Genomic DNA, 14,106 nt, shown 5'->3' with positions numbered 1-14,106 from the left:
GACAAGAAAAAAAGAAAAGTGGTTTTGCACATTGTAACATCAACCAAAGTGACATCTTCAGACCTCTACAAGATTATATTATTTAAGAGATACAGTTGAGGTAAAAAGTTTACATACACCCATAGAATTCAGTTAAATTTGTTTGCTTGCCAAACATCGTAAAATTTACTATATCTTCAAAAATATAAGTACTACCATGATGAATTTGGTATCAAATGAAAGAGCATATTAAGCACTTTCACATTATTGGGATGCAGTTGTGATCAATGAAAGTATATTTCAAGTGGAATCTCCTTTGAAGAAAAGAAAGTAACATTTGTGCCAAATGTATTCTATTGTTAGTTATTATATTTTCAAACATGGTTTTATATAGTATGAAAATGTATATATGTAAAAAATCTATTTATCTATTTATATTACATTTTCTATCATATGTCATCATTGCACAAAAAAGTGTAATCTGAAATGTTTGTGTTGAGAAGTACATCTAACTAGCACAAATATGAAATGTTTTTGTCAAGTTTTTATATATGATTTGTCTAAAATATGAAGATTTGGGGGGGGCGAAAATGACACCTAAAAATTTCTCAATTCCTTGTGACAAGGCAATGTGATGAAGGGACATGACATTTGTTTAATGTCAAATTCGTCATGATAGCACAAAACTTATTATAAAATACAGTAAATTTCATAATGTTTGGCAAGTGTCAGCTTTTCTTTGAATTTCCTGGGTGTATGTAAACTTCTGGTCTCAACTATATATTGTGTTATGTATCATCTGCTTTTAAGTTGGTACTATTTTATATATACTTTCATTTTCCAAATGTTGATGTTTATATATTTCAATAGAAACATGCATACGGAGAGATTTTTTTGTTTGCTAGTAAATCAAAGAAAATCCACTTTGGTTCTTCACTTTTGTTGTGAAAACTCATTCAATATATCTTTGCAAAATGGAATTCGTGTTTTTCTGTGAACATTTTCTGTGACAAAATGTAATTTCTATTTTAGATCATGTTTGAAAAGAATAAAAGGTTTTCAAAAATGGAAAAAATCAATTTGTAAATGGAAAATCACTGTCCCTGCATGGTTTGATGATATCAAAGAAAATAAAGTCCAATCAAGTTCATTAATAAAATTCCCTCCACCTTAAATATCACACCATAACATGACATGCACAAAACTCACCCCAGTATACACTGAATTAAGCTGAAGATTGAGGACAAATGATTGATTGGAAAAGGATGAGCAACTAAGATGATTATGTATAGGCCCAGTCACATTGCTCCATGCAAGCCTTGCATGTGATGTGCGGGGCAAATATTTCTGCTACCTGCTGGTCGTTCGCAGGTTAGCCGCATTGACAGTACCTCACATGCAACTTACACGCAGAAGCACACGCAAGTCTCAGGTGAGTTGTGGGCAATCACAAGCAACTCACCCACAAGGCTTGAACAGAACGATGTGACAGGTACTTATGACACACATCTACAAGGAAGGGATGATGTGTTATTACATTAAATATCGTTAATAAGACTGTCGCTAAGGCAAGCACATAATGTGCTCATCTGTAACGTGGAAAATGGAGTTATTGGTCAAGCAAGAAAAGTGGAAAGTGGCGACTTCACCTTTGACCTTTTGACCTCAAAATCATTAGAATTGCTAGGATCCATGCTAGTATCATAAACACCAAATTACATACATGAGCCTAGGTTAAGTTGAACTGAAGTTATCGCATTTACAAGGACTGCAGAAGGGCAAGATGAAAAAAAATTTCACTGTGACCTTGACCTTTGACCTTTTGACCTCAAAATCGATAGGCTTCATGGGATCCATACTAGCATCATACACACCAAATTATATGAGCCTTCGTTAAGTTAACTAAAGTAATTGCGTTTACAAGGGTTGCAGAAGGGTAAGATGAAAACATGTCACTGTGACCTTGACCTTTGACATTTTTTACCTAAACATCAAAAGGCTTCCTGGGATCAATACTAGTATCATACACCCCAAACTAGATGAATCTTGGTTAAGTTAAACTGAAGGTTTTGCGCTTACAAGGACTGCAGAAGGGTAAGATGAAGACATGTTACTGTGACCAGGCTTCCTGGGATCCATGCTAGTATCATACGAAACAAATTATATGAGCCTAGGTTAAGACAAACGGAAATTAATGCGTTTACAAGGAAAAGTTAACGGACAGACACCGAGCATGATACCATAATGCGTCCTATGACGGGCATATAAATAGTGGTTAGCAAGAAACAATCTGATTGCCATTCAAGCATCACAGTATTATCACAGGAGTTAAAGTTGAAATAATAAGTGTTATTACAAAATTTGCATTAAAAAAGAGAAAAGTTAAATACAATTTCATATTAGTTTTATGTTGAACTGCATTTCACTGGTACAGGGCAAGGTATCTTTGGTTAGTAGGGGCCTAAAAAAAGTGGACAACAATGGATTTTATTCTGTGGTTGTAATCTTGCAAAAAGGTAGACTGTTATATCCTAGTTATTTGAAACTTAATTCTAACAATTACATATATTTAGAAACTTAATTTTAACAATTACATATATTTAGAAACTTAATTTTAACAATTACATATATTTAGAAACTTAATTTTAACAATTACATATATTTAGAAACTTAATTTTAACAATTACATATATTTAGAAACTTAATTTTAACAATTACATATATTTAGAAACTTAATTTTAACAATTACATATATTCAGAAACTTAATTTTAACAATTACATATATTTAGAAACTTAATTTTAACAATTACATATATTTAGAAACTTAATTTTAACAATGACATATATTTAGAAACTTAATTTTAACAATGACATATATTTAGAAACTGTATTTAACAATATATTCAGTGCAGTACCTCCATGATTTAATTATTTTCCTTAATAAAGAGCCCTGAAAGTAGACCTGCCAAAACATTTTTTTTATACTTTGGACGGCAAAATTTTTTAATGCCTGCTAATGCTTGGCATCCAGACTTAATATCTTGCCAAAATACTGAGAAATAACGTACAGACCGATGCAAGATGTCACTTTTGCGTGAAAACACCATTTTTAGTTTAAAATCTAAAATTGTTTTTAATATCACACATTTTGATATTTTTTGTGTGATTACCTATATTTATTACCTATTTATTACCTATACTTATTTCAAGTTTTAAATTTCAAGTCTAATAAACATACATTTCAAATTTGAATATTACACATGTACACATATACACATATGGCACAATGAAACATAAAATCGTGATTTACTCAAAATAAAAGTTTGTGAAAACTATCAATAATATGAATTATGTGTTCCATATCTCAAATTCATTAACATCCATACATTATTCCTCAGTATCCAATTAAGACTTTAAGCTGGATGCAGGGCATTAACAAATTTTGATGTTGAATCTTTGTTCTGAGTTTTATTTTTATATTTGGCCGGTCTATTATGATTACTAGTCATACAAATTAAGATATCAGAAAGTTTATGCATGTAATTCTCAAATTCTAGTCATATTCCATTGCTTCGGAACTAGGGAGTGTTTGACAAAGAGTTAAGTATGACTTAGAGTCGCACTTAGATTTCCAGTTGCATGGTGTGTAAAAGGCGTTACGACACTGGTCAAATCATGCTAAGAGGATGCACGCTACAGAGTATTCATCAATAAGATTGCATGTTACATATCATATGCACTTCAGCATCAAGCTTGACTGTAAGTCACACTGAACACTTTGTTAAACACACCCAGGTTTTATAACCAAAATGAAAATGTACTAAGAGTTTGGGCATTATCATTCTAAATTTTACCTAAAATTTTACATAAAATTGAAACTCATCTTTCCAACATTTGTTTTAAATGATTGATTTTTATCTGACAACGACATCAAACTTTGAAAATTAACCACTGTTAAATTTACCAAACACATAATACAGGCTTTAATCAATGTTTAATGTCACACAAGTTGTTGGAAATATCTATCTGAATAAGGGAGTTTATAGATGCATGACCTCTTCCAAATTAATAAAATGCATCATTATTTTGAAATATTAGTTAATTGTAACAAGGCAAGAGCGATATTGTGTCTCGCCCACTTGTGAAAATGACCAGAAATATCGTGATTTGCGAGGGCACGCAACAAAACTGTATCGAAACTTCATTGTGAAATGATTGGGATGGTAACACTTGTCATTAGAGCCTTGCACGCAAACTTTAATGTTGACCTCAAAATGACCTTTGACCTTACCATGTGACCTCTGACTGCAGCATAACATGCAGGTACCCAAAATCCATCTATCATCCAAGTTTAGTTCAAAAGTGACTTACGGTTGCGAAGTTAGGTGTCATAAGGGAGTCTTGCATGTAAACTTTAACGTTGACCTGAAAATGACCTTTGACCTTACCATGTGACCTCTGACTGCAGCATAACATGCAGGTCCCCCAAGTCCATCTACCATCCAAGTATGGTTGAAAAGTCACTTACGGTTGCGGAGTTAGGTGTCATAAGAGAGTCTTGCATGTAAACTTTCACGTTGACCTGAAAATGACCTTTGACCTTACCATGTGACCTCTGACTGCAGCATAACATGCAGGTACCCCAAATCCATCTATCATCCAAGTTTGGTTAAAAAATGACTTACGGTTGCAGAGTTAGGTGTCATAAGAGAGTCTTGCATGTAAACTTTAACGTTGACCTAAAAATGACCTTTGACCTTATCACCTGACCTCCGACTACAGCATAATATGCAGGTCTCCCAAGTCCATCTACCATCCAAGTTTGGTTGAAAAGCGACTTACGGTTGCAGAGATAGATGTCATAATAGAGTCTTGCATGTAAACTTTAACGATGACCTGAAAATGACCTTTGACCTTACCATGTGACCTCCGAGTGCAGCATATCATGCAGGTCCCCCAAGTCCATATACCATCCAAGTTTGGTCGAAAAGCGACTTAAGGTTGTTGAGTTATGTGTCATTAGGTTTGTGACGGACGGACGACAGACGACGGACGGACGACATTTGGATCCCTAAGTCTCGCCTTCACCTCTGGTGGGCGAGACAAAAATAAGCTGATAATATGATTGATGATCATCTACGACCTAAATTCACATCTATCTCATGGATCTTCTATGCATTTTACCTGTAAAAGTGGAGGAAGATCTTCCTCCTCTGGGAGAGCTTCTCTTTTTCTCTCCGTCTTTGCAGAGCGGTAGGCAGATAACTTCTCAAGATCTTGTTTGATATAGGAGCTAGAGTATGGTCTAGATTGTGTTGGTCTACTAGCTCTGGCTCCAGTAGGATGAGCTTCAGACTGAGCAAGGAATATCATAAAGGAACAGGGTTTATAAACATACAGATGTAGCACAATTTATGTCCAAAATCATTAACACTTAAGATTCTCCGTAATCATTGGTCGTTTTTCCCCCGGTTTTCGACATATTGTAGCTGGGTTTATATTCTTCCAAAATATGCTACATTTTTATCATTTTGAGCAGGAGATCATCATAAATATTAATAATGTATAGAAGTATATTATTATGATAAAACTTGCACTTGAAAAATTCAATTAGAGGTTATATTTTATCATTGCCTTGCAAGTGTATTACAGTTACTATGGTCTGATGGTTAGTGCATGTGCCTTGTAATGCAAGGGTCCCTGGATCGAAACCCATCAGGGTCTATTATTTTTATTTATTAAATTTTGTCTCATTTTGCGTGTAACCCCTATCAGTCAGTTTTGGGTTCCATTCTGTGCATGGTAAGAAGTTCATTCGTACTAAAGTGACATGATGGTTTTATATTCAGTGGGATATTAGTAACAACCTTGATGTCTTGATTATTCTTTTACATTGTGCGTTTCAATATATCCATAAACACAACAATGCGTGTACTAGCAACTGGTATTTCAGAGTTTGCCAAGTATTGTTATAAGAACATGCTAACGCATTCCAAGAAGAAGTGCAACAAATACCTCCATTAGTGTTCATTGCCTTGCTATTCTATTCACCTGGTCTATTCAATTTCTCCATCCTACTATGTATTTAAAGACACGCTTGCATAATATCTTGAAATAAAATCTATCTATCGTAATGTAAGAAATGAAAGGTCATTTGGTCATAATTGTTCATGAGGTAACCAAAAATCTTGTCTATGGATACTGATTTAAATTTTTCAAAGCTAGATTCTAGATTCTTGCTTTCGTCAACACCGTTCTCACTATTTCTTATTATCAATTGCTAAATTGGAATTGACATTCTTTAGAAAAACAAGATCTTGTCATACCACCTTTTATTTCAATGTCTTTTAACAGTATTCAACATGTCCTTTCATTAATAAAACTGCGCTTATTATCATGATGCTCATATTAATCTGCATTAACATCATGATCATAAGAAAAAAAAAATAGATCGTGATCGTGATCACTAGATTCTTAGACAGATCACCTAATTCGTCCTCAAGACAAATTAAAATTCTAGTATTTATTTTGTCTTTTTCACATGTTCGTGATTGTCTTAATGTAAAAAGAGAGTGGCAATATTGAATTGGATAATAAATGATTGAATTAAATTAAGCATTAATATGTTGTTCAAATCCTTACCTTATTGTCCTCTTCTTGATCAGATTCATCAAGGTTGTACTTGGGTCTATGTCTATAAGAACTCCTAGGTCTACTGTCTTTTGAGGGTGGATCCAAACCAATCTCTTCATAAATAGATTCATACAGATGGAATTCTGGTAATGAACGTGATCGGGGTAACCTGAATTCCCTTGGGCCAGCCTGTTCTAATTGTCTGCAAGTATTCACATAAGAAAGACTGTTTGTTAGTTCATTGTAAGGTTTTAGGCCCCATTTTACTTTGATTCAACATTCATATTCTATAGTCCAGGCTAGGCTAAGCCCCATAGAAAATTGACTAATTCTTGTTTTTTTTACATACGCAATGTTTTTTATGGTTACTTTTTCAATTCAAGGCTGAATCTTATCTCTTCATGCGTTACGTTCGCATTATTGCACATCCGTAGGCGTGTTTCGTTCACATTTTTGCACAATCACACATTTCCCATAGACGTCCCCTGTCCCATTCTTTTTCGAACAATTGAATGCCCCGGAGCGTGCCTAGCTACAATGTATAGCCTGGCGTTTTTGTATATCGTATATGTTTTTTTCTTCTTTTTTTTAAACAAGTGCACACCTAGTTATCAATAATGCATATAGCATTTCCATTTATTTGAAAGCAGGATAAAAGAGCATTGTAGAATAAATGCCTTGCTCACGGGCATAGGTGCCGTGGCCGGGGATCGAACCCTGGACTTCCATGTATAGCCAGGCGCCTAGACCACTCGGCCACGGCACCTCTATGTGTATCGATCGATCGCGCGTGCGACATTAGTTTAGCGTTCGACAGATTATCGCAGTTTACAAATTACAGAATCGTTGAGTTTTCAAAAAAAATCAATACACCCTGATCACAGCCAGGAAGTTCATTGAAAAATGTGAGGATAAAATAAATAAAACCCTCCTCACAAACAATACCATGGCCAGGTTTATTGTTAGGAGTCTGTGACTCATGGCACGAATGTGAATGAGACCCTAAAATAATGCAACACACAGGGGGCTTACAGGTGAACGCATAAAGAGTTAATGATGCCACTCGCTTAACTTTGAGCATATTCCGCAAATTGGCAAAATCCAATATGGCCGCCAAAATATGCAAATTAACCATGGAAATTCAAAAAGTTGGCTACACACTGGCTAAGAGCACATGTGATTGTGATCTCGCAGTGGATTACGATGTCATTTATTATAATATGTGATAAAAACTGTATTTTGATATTCGAAGTGGCTGCCCTAGACTCCTTACATTACATGTAGGCTATATACAATACTAGCACATCAATGATGTGGAGTTCATCTGGCATCTTGCAACAAAATTTAACACAATTTCTAATTTCAGCCCAGTTGACACTAAATTCAATTGGTCACATAAATTGAGGAAACAGAAGTGAAATTGATGATGAAATGACAGAGAATTTTTGTAATTTATGAATAAATTTTGCATAAATTAGCATAAAAAATGTTTGAGTCCAAATTTTTAAATTCTGTGTAGAATCTTGGTGAACCTCATAGCTCTCAGATGGAACAAAAAAAATAAAAATCGGTCAACAAAGTATTTTTTCTTAGTTTTGAAAAATATGCATAAATTAGCAAGAGTTTCAAAATTCTGTTTTTGCATCCCCACCTAGAGCTGTCATATAAAGCAAACAAAATTGAAATTGATCAACACATGAAGGAGTAAAAGCATTTTTTGAGATTTATGAATGAATTTGGCATAAATTAGCACAAATGATTTTCAAGTCAAAATTCTTTGTGGAAGTTTGGTGACCCTCATGTAGCTCTACTCAGATGTATGAAAAAAAATTAATATTGGTCAACAAAGAAGTTACATCAGCATTATGCCTGGTGACGACTAGCGACGCATAAGGGATTTTTCATGACGTGCCTTATACTTATATTCATAATTATAATTATTATCACTGCTATTATCATGATTATTACTAGTGCTGTTGTCGATAGGCCTTATATCGACATTGATGTCGACATACGACAGATTTTCAATGTTTCCGACATGTCGACATGCACGCACCCAAATCGACATGTAAACATGAAAAAAAGGGGTCTAGCCTAAAGTCACAAGTGTAAAGCTTACCTGGAAAAGTTAGAAGCATTTATCCACAATAATTGGCGCAATTAAAAGGTTTATTCAGCTTAAACTTAGCAGCGCTTTAAATTAAAAAAGAAAGCCTGCGACTGCGAGCTGCGCGGCAGCAGAAATACGCCTGCAGTGCGGGGGCCCTAGCCCGGCAGGCAAGGCCCAACGCAACGCAAGTGAGCGTAGCATGCATCATTCACCGTGCTTGATAATTCGCTGCTCCTCAATGTATTAATTTTCACATAGACGTGAGCAGCAGCGAACATATGTTTTTGTCAAAGTTGTGACCGCCGTAATTGAGCGCTTACTTCATTTCACGAAGTCATAGGAAACTTACCTTTCTTCGTTTGGAGATCGTTGCACGGATCGCCGCAGAAGTTGTACTGAAATTATCGATTGATTTTTATTATTTTTATACTGTCAATTTGAGGAGTTGTATTTGGAGCACATGTGTACCAGCATATAATAGGCAATGATCATTAATGCAATCGGTGATTCTCAAATTGGCTCTGAGTGTTATTGCACAATGCTTTCAAGCCCGGATCATGGTTGATTCTCCGGACTTCAGAATAAATGTGGATTAAATGGGTAATTTTGGAAGTGAATTCACTCTAACTTAGTTAAAATATGTTTCCCTGAACTGAGCCTGTATTGTAGATTTAGTGTGGGGATATCACTCGTGTCAAGGTGAATACATTTGATTGAGAGATAGATTGTAAATGCCACGATCGAATGATGTTAGGGAGCCTATCGTTAGGCTATGAAATTACGGTGCCTTTTCATGTCGACATTGTCGATGTCGGGACTGAATTTTAAGCGACATGTAGACATGGATTTTTCTTCCCGACAACAGCACTAATTATTACTAATATTATCATCATCATTATTATTATTATTGTTATCATTATCATTATTACTATAATTATCATATTTTGTTATAGAGATTACAGTGGAATTACTAATAAATTGTACAGAATGAGTTAAATTGAGTATATATAGACACGAACCGTGTGAGGTCCAAACTCTCAGTTATGCCTGCCTGTGATTCAATTAGAGTATCAGTCTCTTCTCCAGCTCCTTCCATGATATCCGCTTCCTCTGCCATCCTCATTGCTGAAGCCATCACACCTCTCTCTAATGTAGGAAGGTCTGGTAGGTAGTCTAATACCTTAGATGTATGGATAGCAGGGAACTGTGAGGTCATATCACGAATCTGCTGATCCACAGTGGGACGGAGATTCCGACGTCGTTTAGGACGGCTTGTTGCAATCTGGAGGGCGGGGAAACAATGTAAAAAGCAATGGAAAAATAAGCACTGGGCATCAACTCAACTCCAAAACTCACATCGTTCATGGATTCTAACCCAAAGTGCAGTGTGTGGATCATGTTGTAGGTATACCCCACTAGAAGGATAAATAATTTTCTGTACTTTTCTTCTCAAGATTCTTGCCATATTAATTTTCCAGGGAACATAACGACTACAATTTTCAGGCACATTTCTAAACTTTTTTTTTTCCTTGTTCCTATGTACACTTATGTTTTATATTGTGAATTTTGGAATAAATAAACACAAATACAAATGTATACTCACTAGTTTTTGATAAGAGAGTGGAACATTCTCTTCCTTAGCGATTTTTGGTGCAGGTCTTGGTGATGAGATAAGATGATGGCTGTCCTCAGAATCAGAATGATCTCCTCTGATATCAGCCACTATGTGACGACGTATGGCAAGAATATTCAGACTGACAAAAGTATGAATATAAGAAGAAATCATAAGCATCACCGCCGTCAGAAGAGCGGCTCATAGAGTCTTGTTAAGCTACATGTATGAAGGTGATATACAAAGAGGATTCGGGACAGAACCTTTTTAAGGAGGATTACATTGCTCCATTTGCATCACATACTTTCATTTTTCTTCAATATACATGTATATTTTTAGGTGGAAATTTCAACTCTTCTTGGCAATCTAGTAATAAGCTTAAACATGCTTGTGTGTTAAACAAGAAACTAGGGAAATGGCTCTGGCAGTCTTGCCTGCATAATAGCAGCAGTGCTGACTTTTAACAACAAAGGAGGGAAATCATATTCACTTTACCATCACTTTCATCAATGTATTCAATGAAATACAGGTGCAATCCATATTCTATTGTTCAAAAAACACATATAAATATATATAATCATATGAAAATTTATTTTGCCCAATCTTAATTTATACACATTTTATGAAATGCTTGGGCCCCTGGTGATAAGCTCTTAGCTTTATAAGATGCCAACACCTTGTGTATCTATGCTTGATTTAATTGTACACATTGTAAATATACACTTTTATTATTTTTACACATGAAGGTGGAATAAATGAAATGAAATGATAGTGGGCCCAGGAGCCACTGAGCAGTGCCATATCAACTTTGTCCTATCCTTTAAAGGACAAGTCTACCCCCCAAATAAAGCAGATTTGAATAAAAATAGAAAAACAACTTGCATAACACTGAAAATTTCTTCAAAATCGGGGAAAAAAGTTATGACATTTCAAAGTTTCGCTTGATTTCACAAAACAGTTTCTATGCACATCCTGGTGGGTGTTTCATAAAGCTGTTTGTAAGATACGAATGACTTAATGCTTGACTGGTAACCCCTTCTTGTGCTAAATGATACATCCCTATGTCATTCATTTAGGACACAAGAAAATGTTCTAGTCGTTGTTGTGCGTAGCTGTAAGAGCAGCTTTATGAAACACCCACCTGGTCGGTATGCAAATGAGGAACTGATGACACATCACTCACTATTTCTTTGTATTTTATTATAGGAAATATGAAATATTAAAATTTTCTCCTTGTTGTCCTGTGAAAAAGTTTTATTCCTCCCTGCACATGTGGCATTACTATTGTTATAACATGTTATCGTTCAATTAATTTGGTCCCTCATTGGTGAAAATTTAAAATTGAATAATTCAAACAATAAAAAACAAAAGAAATAGTGAGTGATGGACATTATCAACTCTCTCATTGCATGTCACTGAGTTGTGCATATGACTGTTTTAACTGTCATAACTTTCTCATTTGTACATCCGAATTTGATCAAATTTTCAGCATTATCCTCATTTGATTTTTCTCTATTTATTAAAACCAATATTTTTCTGGGGTGGACTTGACCTTTAGTTTATTGAATGTCAAATAAGATAGCAGCAACTTCCACCTTTTCACGTCTTTTGGTCTGACACAACTAGGGCTTAAGGGGCTTGAACTTTCGACCTCCCGGTTGCGAGACAGACGCTCTACCACGCTCTACCACCAAGCCAACACTACCTGAATCAACCATCTTACAAAACATTTTTACTTACAATTTATTAGCATCGAGAGAGACCTGGGCCTTCAATCTGCTCATATTGGCGATCTCACTGAATACATTCTTATCTGCAAGCACTGCAAGGAAAGAGAATTATTTGAAAAGATGTTTGCACCATGAATATCAGCTGTATGTTGTTATGTTGTCGTTGGGATCTTCAATCAGTCTGTAATGAAGAAAACGCAATGCAGGATGTACAGTTGATGCATTTATTAAAGATTATAAATAAGTTGATGATGACAAATAATGCATGCAGTCTGATGGTGACTCTACTCTGAAGATGAATATAATATAAACTCTGCAAATGTAAATAAACTGCAATCTAACCTCCAATCTCTAATCTGAGAAATGAACCCCTTTTATATTGGTCTGGACAAGACCCTCTACAACACAATAACTCAAGACTGTAACAGGTGTGGTGGTTGCATTCATTTTGAGGTCTGCATCTCAACTAAAATTCTTGCATTCTACATTTGAATCATGTCTTCATTTTGTTACCAATATATCATGTTTCATCTCAGGACAATGCTAGACAATCTTTAGGTATTTCAGCATACATTGCAGTTGTGATTAAGTCTTCTTTGATTTTTAAATGTACAGTTATTGGTAGAATTTCAGACACCAGTACTCTAAAAGGGATGGTCCAGGCTGGAGATGTTTATATCTCAATAAATAGAGTAAATTCACAAAGCAAAATGCTGAAAATTTGATCAAAATTGAAAACAAATAACAAAGTTATTGAATTTTAAAGATTTGCATTATTAAGTTGAATCAGTTCTTGGCATGTCTTTATGAATATTCATTAGGTGGGCAAATGATTTCATATCCCCACTTGTTCTTTTGTATTTTATTACATGAAATAAGGTTTATTCAAAATGTTTCTACCAAGAATTAAAACAATTGGATAGACAACTGATTAAGTGTATTAGTTATTTACTGCTGCAACTTATTTCATCATAATGCAGAACATTGAAAAAATGAGACATTAAAGATTTCATGTCATAGCATAAGAAAAAGCAAAGTGGGGATGTGACATCATCAGCCTACCTAATGAATATTCATGATAATGTGCTAGCTCTGTGTTTGTGATGGTTTGTTTACAATCGCATGAGAGCTAGGCGGATGATCTTTTATATCAAATTTTAATTTACAAGTACCTCAATTTTTTGCTTCAATAAAAGTTTTATCGTAATTTTAAAAAATAGGACCAGGTGTTACTATATTTCCATATAGAAAAATAATTCCCCGAGTTTCGTAATTTTGTCAAAATAATGAGATAGACATTTTTTCTAACAGAACGAGAGACAATCTATCCCAGCCATGTGAGGTTCATTGTCGATGCATATCGTCTGCTGCTATTCATTGAGTTGATTTGCCTTCAGGTTTGGATATATTCACTAGTTTGTAAGTACAGTTATATCATTATTTTCATACTCATTTTTTTTTTTGATAGAGGGAAGAGACTCTGTCTGGATAAGGATCATGAGGTCATGCTAGAATTCATTTTAATGGATTTGACCTGCGGTGCAGCTAGCAGCTGCATGAGTTGGTAGCGAATTGGCGTGCAAGTTGAATTGTCCAACTCATCATCACTGGTGTAATTCCCCTAATTTACCTCCATCCACGTCACTTTGTTGTTCACTAGAGCTAGAAACTTCATCATCATTCTCTTCATCTTCAAAATCATCAATTTGAAAATCCAAATTTAGATAAACTTCTGGGTTTTCTTTCATTTCTTGATTGAAGTATTCAGTGACAGTGTGGAGAAAACATACCCTCGCAACAGGTTTTGCATGTAAGTGGAGCTTGACATGGGAGAGCCAATCACGTCTCTCGTACACTCATGCACGCATCGAAAATCCCCAATTTCGCAAACGTAATTCTGCGTGTTTGAAGCATTCAAACACTGAGTTTCATCGGTCCCCATGATAAATGATTTACAGCATCGTGTTCTTCTTATTTTCTCCTTTAATTTGATATATAATTCTCAATTTTTTGGATTTGCAATATATTTCTACTTTAACGG

General features: G+C 35.0%; 1 protein-coding gene across 1 annotated transcript in view; it reads right to left on the bottom strand.

The window, feature by feature from the left end:
* The window catches only part of LOC121415018 (coiled-coil domain-containing protein 87-like), a gene marked incomplete at its 3' end in the record, with an annotated part of 48,649 nt that overhangs the window by 17,550 nt on the left and 16,993 nt on the right, over nt 1-14,106 (bottom strand). Inside the window, 6 exon segments of the mRNA XM_041608060.1 lie at nt 1,189-1,209; nt 5,165-5,335; nt 6,623-6,815; nt 9,743-10,005; nt 10,327-10,477; nt 12,076-12,157. Coding sequence (XP_041463994.1) covers nt 1,189-1,209; nt 5,165-5,335; nt 6,623-6,815; nt 9,743-10,005; nt 10,327-10,477; nt 12,076-12,157 — 881 coding nt within the window.

Source organism: Lytechinus variegatus, chromosome 5, assembly GCF_018143015.1.
Source record: "Lytechinus variegatus isolate NC3 chromosome 5, Lvar_3.0, whole genome shotgun sequence".
NCBI lineage: Eukaryota > Metazoa > Echinodermata > Echinoidea > Temnopleuroida > Toxopneustidae > Lytechinus > Lytechinus variegatus.
The sequence above is the reverse complement of the archived record's forward strand: the minus strand, read 5'-3'. Positions and strand labels throughout refer to the sequence as shown.